At 38.0% G+C, this 7,927-nt stretch overlaps 2 protein-coding genes across 2 annotated transcripts; both read right to left on the bottom strand.

The window, feature by feature from the left end:
• Positions 1 to 219: 219 nt before the first annotated feature.
• LOC149776443 (uncharacterized) lies at positions 220 to 2,991 on the bottom strand. The gene is made up of 2 exons (XM_089941305.1): positions 2,493 to 2,991; positions 220 to 368 (listed from the first exon to the last, which is right to left on the bottom strand). Exons 1-2 carry the CDS (start codon positions 2,989 to 2,991, stop codon positions 220 to 222), a joined length of 648 nt encoding a protein of 215 aa, XP_089797431.1.
• Positions 2,988 to 7,176, bottom strand: LOC149776442 (uncharacterized). The gene is made up of 4 exons (XM_089941304.1): positions 7,092 to 7,176; positions 4,551 to 4,766; positions 3,624 to 3,860; positions 2,988 to 3,025 (listed from the first exon to the last, which is right to left on the bottom strand). Exons 1-4 carry the CDS (start codon positions 7,174 to 7,176, stop codon positions 2,988 to 2,990), a joined length of 576 nt encoding a protein of 191 aa, XP_089797430.1.
• Between the last annotated feature and the right edge of the window lie 751 nt (positions 7,177 to 7,927).

The raw sequence follows: 7,927 nt of genomic DNA, 5'->3' as shown, positions 1-7,927 counted from the left end.
AAAGAAAACCAAAAATAATGCTTTACAGATATTCCTCACGCAAAAGAACTGTTCAATACCTTACGTATTAGTATTTATATTAAAAGTGGTGGTAGTTGTGTTAGGAGCATATTAGTGTTCGGAGTGTAGTAGTGTTACGAGTGTAGTAGTGTTAGGAGTGTAGTAATATTAGGAGTGTAGTAGTGTTAGGAGTGTAGTAGTGTTAGGAGAGTAGTAATATTAGGAGTGTAGTAGTGTTAGGAGAGTAGTAATATTAGGAGTGGTAGTAGTATTGGGAGTGGTAGTAGTATTAGGAGTGGTAGTAGTATTGGGAGTGGTAGTAGTATTAGGAGTGGTAGTAGTATTAGGAGTGGTAGTAGTATTAGGAGCTATATTAGCATTAGGAGTGGTTTTAGTATTGGAAGCATCAGTAGCAGGAGGAGGAGGAGAAGAAGGAGGAGGAGGACTGGTGGAAATATGGGTGGTAATAAAAGTAGTAGGTGTGTTAGGAGTGGAAGTAGGACTGTTAAGAGTAGTAGCAGGACTTGTAGTAGTAGTAGGACTTGTAGTGTAATGAGTGGTAGGAGTAATTGTAGTAGGAGTGGTAGGAATAGTAGTAGGACTGGTAGGAGTAGTAGTAGGACTGTTAGGAGTGGTAGTATGTATGTTAAGGGTAGTAGCAGAATCGGTGGTGGTAGTAGTAATAGGACTAGTAGTAATAATAGTAGTGGTAGTAGTAGAAGTTGTGGTAGTAATAGTAGGAGTGGAAGCAGTAGTAGTATTGGAAGTAGTAGTATTAGTAGTAGTAGTAGTAGTAGCCATACGAGTGGTAATAATATTATGAATATTAAAACCAGCACTAGTATTAGGAGTGGTGTTACATATATGTCTATGATAATAATATAACCGTATGTATTGCCAGAGAGCACGCATGGGATGTTTTTCTGTGATCTACAATCACTAAAACACAATGTGGTTGCCGACAGTCTTGATGCGGTGTTTCTTTAAAACAAAAAACTACTAATCGAAGGCTAAGACCAAAAAAAGGTTGTTTAGAGCTAATTGTTGTGGTTTAAAGAACTATTTATCAACATTATCATCAAATAAACCTGACGTGTACTGTTGTGGAATGTGGCTATAATCATTTCTCGTCAATTTGTGCATTTGAAAATATGCCACATTCAACGTGAAAATGAAGCAGTTACAATATGAGGAAATAATTAATTTAATTGGTGCGGCAAGTTCCTGCGTCAATGGCTGCCACATGTAATATTAGTTTACACGTTTGCCCATTATGTAAACGTTCTAGGCAGTCAACTAAGCTAAAAAGTTTAAAAGTAGTAGGCCTCGTAGTAGTAGATGGAGTGTTAGTAGTAGTAGTGGTGGCAGTGGTGGTATTGGTAGAGTAGTAGTAGTACGAGTATTAGGAATACTAGAAGTCGGACAGGTATAAGTAGTAGTTAAAGTGTTAGGAGTAGTAGTAAGACTGGTAGGAGTAGTAGTAAGACTGGTAGGAGTAGTAGTAAGACTGGTAGGAGTAGTAGTAAGACTGGTAGGAGTAGTAGTAGGACTGGTAGGAGTAGTCGTAGTAGTAGTAAGACTTGAAGGAGTAGTAATGGTAGTAAAAAGACTGTTAGGAGTAGTAGTAGGACTGGTAGGAGTAGTCATAGTAGTAGTAAGTCTGGTAGGAGTAGTAGTAAGACTGGTAGGAGTAGTAGCAAGACTGGTAGGAGTAGTGGTAAGACTGGTAGGAGTAGTAGTAAGACAGGTAGGAGTAGTAGTAGGACTGGTAGGAGTAGTCGTAGTAGTAGTAAGACTGGAAGGAGTAGTAATGGTAGTAAAAAGACTGTTATGAGTAGTAGTAGGACTGGTAGGAGTAGTCATAGTAGTAGTAAGACTGGTAGGAGTAGTAGTAAGACTGGTAGGAGTAGTAGTAAGACTGGTAGGAGTAGTCGTGGTAGTAGTAAGACTGGTAGGAGTAGTAATGGTAGTAAAAAGACTGTTAGGAGTAGTAGTAGGACTGGTAGGAGTAGTAGTAAGACTGGAAGGAGTAGTAATGGTAGTAAAAAGACTGTTAGGAGTAGTAGTAGGACTGGTAGGAGTAGTCATAGTAGTAGTAAGACTGGTAGGAGTAGTAGTAAGACTGGTAGGAGTAGTAGTAAGACTGGTAGGAGTAGTAGTAAGACTGGTAGGATTAGTCGTGGTAGTAGTAAGACTGGTAGGAGTAGTAATGGTAGTAAAAAGACTGTTAGGAGTAGTAGTAGGACTGGTAGGAGTATTCATAGTAGTAGCAAGACTGGTAGGAGTAGTAGTAAGTCTGGTAGGAGTAGTAGTAAGACTGGAAGAAGTAGTAGTGGTAGTAGTAAGTCTGGTAGGAGTAGTAGTAAGACTGGTAGGAGTAGTAGCAAGACTGGTAGGAGTAGTAATAAGACTGGTAGGAGTAGTAGTAGGACTGGTAGGAGTAGTCGTAGTAGTAGTAAGACTGGAAGGAGTAGTAATGGTAGTAAAAAGACTGTTAGGAGTAGTAGTAGGACTGGTAGGAGTAGTCGTAGTAGTAGTAAGTCTGGTAGGAGTAGTAGCAAGACTGGTAGGAGTAGTAGTAAGACTGGTAGGAGTAGTGGTAAGACTGGTAGGAGTAGTAGTAAGACAGGTAGGAGTAGTAGTAGGACTGGTAGGAGTAGTCGTAGTTGTAGTAAGACTGGAAGGAGTAGTAGTAAGACTGGTAGGAGTAGTCATAGTAGTAGTAAGACTGGTAGGAGTAGTAGTAAGACTGGTAGGAGTAGTAGTAAGACTGGTAGGAGTAGTCGTGGTAGTAGTAAGACTGGTAGGAGTAGTAATGGTAGTAAAAAGATTGTTAGGAGTAGTAGTAGGACTGGTAGGAGTAGTAGTAAGACTGGTAGGAGTAGTAGTAAGACTGGTAGGAGTAGTCGTGGTAGTAGTAAGACTGGTAGGAGTAGTAATGGTAGTAAAAAGATTGTTAGGAGTAGTAGTAGGACTGGTAGGAGTATTCATAGTAGTAGCAAGACTGGTAGGAGTAGTAGTAAGTCTGGTAGGAGTAGTAGTAAGACTGGTAGGAGTAGTAGTAAGACTGGTAGGAGTAGTCGTGGTAGTAGTAAGACTGGTAGGAGTAGTAATGGTAGTAAAAAGATTGTTAGGAGTAGTAGTAAGACTGGTAGGAGTAGTAGTAAGACTGGTAGGAGTAGTAGTAAGACTGGTAGGAGTAGTCGTGGTAGTAGTAAGACTGGTAGGAGTAGTAATGGTAGTAAAAAGACTGTTAGGAGTAGTAGTATGACTGGTAGGAGTAGTCGTAGTAGTAGTAAGTCTGGTAGGAGTAGTAGTAAGACTGGTAGGAGTAGTAGTAAGACTGGTAGGAGTAGTAGTAGGACTGGTAGGAGTAGTAGTAGTAGCAGTAAGACTGGAAGGAGTAGTAATGGTAGTAAAAAGACTGTTAGGAGTAGTAGTAGGACTGGTAGGAGTAGTCGTAGTAGTAGTAAGTCTGGTAGGAGTAGTAGTAAGTCTGGTAGTGGTAGTAGTAAGTCTGGTAGGAGTAGTAGTAAGACTGGTAGGAGTAGTAGTAAGACTGGTAGGAGTAGTAGTAAGATTGGTAGGAGTAGTAGTAGGACTGGTAGGAGTAGTAGTAAGACTGGTAGGAGTAGTAGTAAGACTGGTAGGAGTAGTAGTAAGACTGGTAGGAGTAGTAGGACTGGTAGGAGTAGTAATGGTAGCAAAAAGACTGTTAGGAGTAGTAGTAGGACTGGTAGGAGTATTCATAGTAGTAGTAAGACTGGTAGGAGTAGTAGTAAGACTGGTAGGAGTAGTAGTAAGACTGGTAGGAGTAGTGGTAAGACTGGTAGGAGTAGTAGTAAGACTGGTAGGGGTAGTAGTAGGACTGGTAGGAGTAGTCGTAGTAGTAGTAAGACTGGTAGGAGTAGTAGTAAGACTGGTAGGAGTAGTCGTGGTAGTAGTAAGACTGGTAGGAGTAGTAATGGTAGTAAAAAGACTGTTAGGAGTAGTAGTAGGACTGGTAGGAGTAGTCAGAGTAGTAGTAAGACTGGTAGGAGTAGTAGTAAGACTGGTAGGAGTAGTCGTGGTAGTAGTAAGACTGGTAGGAGTAGTAGTAAGACTGGTAGGAGTAGTCGTGGTAGTAGTAAGACTGGTAGGAGTAGTAGTAAGACTGGTAGGAGTAGTCGTGGTAGTAGTAAGACAGGTAGGAATAGTAATGGTAGTAAAAAGACTGTTAGGAGTAGTAGTATGACTGGTAGGAGTAGTCATAGTAGTAGTAAGACTGGTAGGAGTAGTAGTAAGACAGGTAGGAGTAGTAGTAAGACTGGTAGGAGTAGTAGTAAGACTGGTAGGAGTAGTAGTAAGACTGGTAGGAGTAGTCGTGGTAGTAGTAAGACTGGTAGGAGTAGTAGTAAGACTGGTAGGAGTAGTATTAAGACTGGTAGGAGTAGTAGTAAGACTGGTAGGAGTAGTAGTAGTAATAAGACTGGTAGGAGTAGTCGTGGTAGTAGTAAGACTGGTAGGAGTAGTAGTAAGACTGATAGGAGTAGTCGTGGTAGTAGTAAGACTGGTAGGATTAGTAGTAAGACTGGTAGGAGTAGGAGTAAGACTGGAAGGAGTAGTAGTAAGACTGGTAGGAGTAGTAGTAAGACTGGTAGGAGTAGTAGTAAGACTGGTAGGAGTAGTTGTGGTAGTAGTAAGACTGGTAGGAGTAGTAGTAGTAACACTGATAGGAATAGTAGTAAGACTGATAGGAGTAGTAGTAGGACTTGTAGGAATAGTTGCTAGACCGGAAGAAGTAGTAGTAAGACTGATAGGTGTAGTAGTAGGACTGGTAGGAGTAGTAGTAAGACTGGTAGGAGTAGTAGTGGTTGTAGTAAGACTGGTTGGAGTAGTAGTCTTATGTTACATTTTTAGGCTCTAATAAACAGAAACAAAGAAAGAGTGAAAACAATAAGCTTTGAAACATTTAACAGATAATTTATTTTTCTATGTAAAAAATAAACAAAAATAAGAACGTACTGTATTAAGAATCAAATCCCAAAATGATCCAAGAATAATCCACGAATTAAATTTTAGCAGTCCTAGTAAAGAAATGTTCTAATGAATTTAAGTTCGAGTCGCGAAAAAAAAATCCAAAATGGAAGGTGATGACGTATATTGTAGTTAGCATAGTGCTATATTGTCTGCAGTTCTTTTTTATTCCACTGACAATAATATTCCGGTGATTGAATTTCCGAATAAAATTTCAAGAAATGTCTTTGTCCAATAATTCTGTATGAGTACTCAAATATTTCCAGGTAAAAGAATTAAGAATTCCAAAAAATAAAATTTAGACTCATCTGGTGACAACGAAACACTTTTCAGTGTCCAAAGTAAAAGCCCAACTGAGAAATGTCTCTCTAAACATCACTATTAAATCTAACTACCGCGCAATTTCGGAAAACCAAGAATTGCCAAATAGAAGCTGTTTACAATCTAAAGTCACATACTCCCAGTATGACCTTGATAGAAACCAATTATTTTACTCCGAAAACAAAATAAAAAATAGAAAGTGTTTTTATTATTAAGTGTTTATGAAACGAGTCAGGTGAAACTGAATTTTCTGGAAAATATCAAAGTCCTAGTAAACAAAATTACAAAACTTTGACATGTAATGAAATTAAAATAAAAAAGATTTTAAAACTTACAAACATTTAAATAAAATCAAATATAAATTAAATCAAATATGCATAACATTTCCCCCATAAAGAAAAAGTAAGATTTATATGATAAAGCTCTCTTTGTACCATAGATTATTTATACATGAGATTAAAATAACTCTTATAAATTATATAAAGTGTACATGAAATAGTACATTTCTATACACGGGAAAGTGCATCTGCTATTAAATTATCTTTCCCTTTGATGTACCTGGTGTCAATATCATATTCCTGTAACAACAAACTCCACCTAAAGAGTCTTTAATTTTTATTTTTGATTTTGCCGATGAAAGTAAGGAGGTTTTGGTCACTAAAAACAATAATTGAAGAAGGAACTGAATTAATGTAAACTTCAAAATGTTGTAATGCGAATATCAAAGCCAAACATTTCTCCTCGATTGTTGAATAATTTCTTTGGTGCTTATTTAATTTCTTAGAAAAATGGCACACTGTGTGATCATCTCCATTTTCGTCTTCTTGAATCAAAACTGCTCCAACCCCAACTTCACTTGCATCAACAGACAGTTTAAATGATTGGCTGAAAATTGGATCTGTAAGAACTGGCGCGCTTTTAAGTATGGCTTTTAACTTGTCAAAAGCCTCCTGACATGTTTCAGTCCAAAGGAACTTGTTTTTCTTACTCAATAAATTTGTCAGGGGTTCAGCAATAATAGAAAAATTCGAACAAAATTTCCGATAGTATCCGGTGAACAGGCAAGGAATTCAGAGATAGCCTTGACCTTTGCATATATTGGTTTAACTTGACCATGTCCCACGATATGTCCTAGAAAAGTGATACTGGCACGGCATAACTCGCTCTTGGATAAATTAATTGTCAAACTTGCATCTGTGAGTCTGTCAAAGAATTTACGAATTGTTGCTAAATGTTCTTTCCAGGTGTCGTTGTAGACGATGACATCATCGATGTAAGCATCACAATTATCTAGAGGTAGTCATATTCACGAGACGTTGAAAAGCACTTGGCGACCCATTCATCCCAAACGTCATGACTTTATATTGAAAAAGTCCATCTGGAGTCACGAATGCCGAAATTTCCTTTGCTCTTTCCGTTAGTGGAATTTGCCAAAATCCTTTCAGAAGGTCATATTTGGTAACATACTTGGCATTTCCGATCTTCTCAATACAGTCATCGATTCTTGGTAATGGAAATGAATCTGTTTTTGTCACACTGTTCATCTTCCTATACTCAGTGCACATACGGCAAGTTTTATCTTGTTTTGGAACAAGTATGCATGGTGAACTCCAGTCACTTTTACTGGGCTCTATAAAATGATTCTCCAGTAAATACTGAATTTCATTATTAAGTATTGATGTTCATCCTGTAAGGGTGTCGTTTCACAGATTTGGAATTTTGAAGAATGAGCAAGAGAGACAGAACTCTATTACCAGACTCAAACATGCTCTCCATTGAAGTTCTGACAAACCTTAATTTCGCTTTTGACTTAAACTGCTGAATATCAAATTCAAACATAATAGGCTGGAAAGTTCCAGATCTAAATTTGACCCTTGACCCGACTGGACAAATTTGGGAAGGCCAAATTGAGTAAAAGCCTTTATCAAAGAATGTTAATATCATTACCTTTTATTATTTTTTCTTAAAATGTTTCATGGAATGTGTATCGTCCTTATTTATTTGCCGGGTGGGGAATTCCTTATATCTAAACTTTTAGAACTTAACTTTGTTTCGGAACGATATAGACAGTATCTGTGCTGCAGTAGCGATGTATCCTTATCCTTGCATACTATGAAACATCCACACGCTACAATATCGATGTATCATTATCCTTGCATACTATGAGACATCCACACGCAACAATATAGATGTATCCTTATCATTGCATGCTATGAAGCATCCACACGCTACAATATAGATGTATCTATATCCTTGCATAGTATGAAACATCCACACGCTACAATATCGATGTATCCTTATCCTTGCATAGTATGAAGCATCCACATGCTACAATAGCGATGTATCATTATCACTGCATACCATGAAACATCCACACGCTACAATAGCGATGTATCATTATCACTGCATACCATGAAACATCTACACTCTACAATAGCGATGTATCATTATCCTTGCATAGTATGAAACATCCACACGCTACAATATCGATGTATCCTTATCCTTGCATACTATGAAACATCCACACGCTACAATATCGATGTCTCCTTATCATTGCATGCTATGAAACATCCACACGCTACAATACCGA

This window comes from Sinohyriopsis cumingii, chromosome 18 (assembly GCF_028554795.1).
Source record: "Sinohyriopsis cumingii isolate HCF-2022 chromosome 18, ASM2855479v2, whole genome shotgun sequence".
Classification (NCBI taxonomy): domain Eukaryota; kingdom Metazoa; phylum Mollusca; class Bivalvia; order Unionida; family Unionidae; genus Sinohyriopsis; species Sinohyriopsis cumingii.
This window is presented reverse-complemented; position numbering and strand designations above follow the sequence as displayed.

Coding starts and splice junctions, on each gene's coding strand:
- LOC149776443 (XM_089941305.1), bottom strand. CDS start 2,991: ATGAATACTCCTACCAGTCCTACTACTACTCCTAACAATCTTTTTACT. Junction 369..2,492: donor TCCTACTACTACTCCTAACA/GTCTTTTTACTA, acceptor ATGCTAATATAG/CTCCTAATACTACTACCACT.
- LOC149776442 (XM_089941304.1), bottom strand. CDS start 7,176: ATGTTTGAATTTGATATTCAGCAGTTTAAGTCAAAAGCGAAATTAAGG. Junction 4,767..7,091: donor GGAGAGCATGTTTGAGTCTG/GTAATAGAGTTC, acceptor CTTCCGGTCTAG/CAACTATTCCTACAAGTCCT. Junction 3,861..4,550: donor TCTTACTACTAATCCTACCA/GTCTTACTACTA, acceptor CCAGTCCTACTA/CTACCCCTACCAGTCTTACT.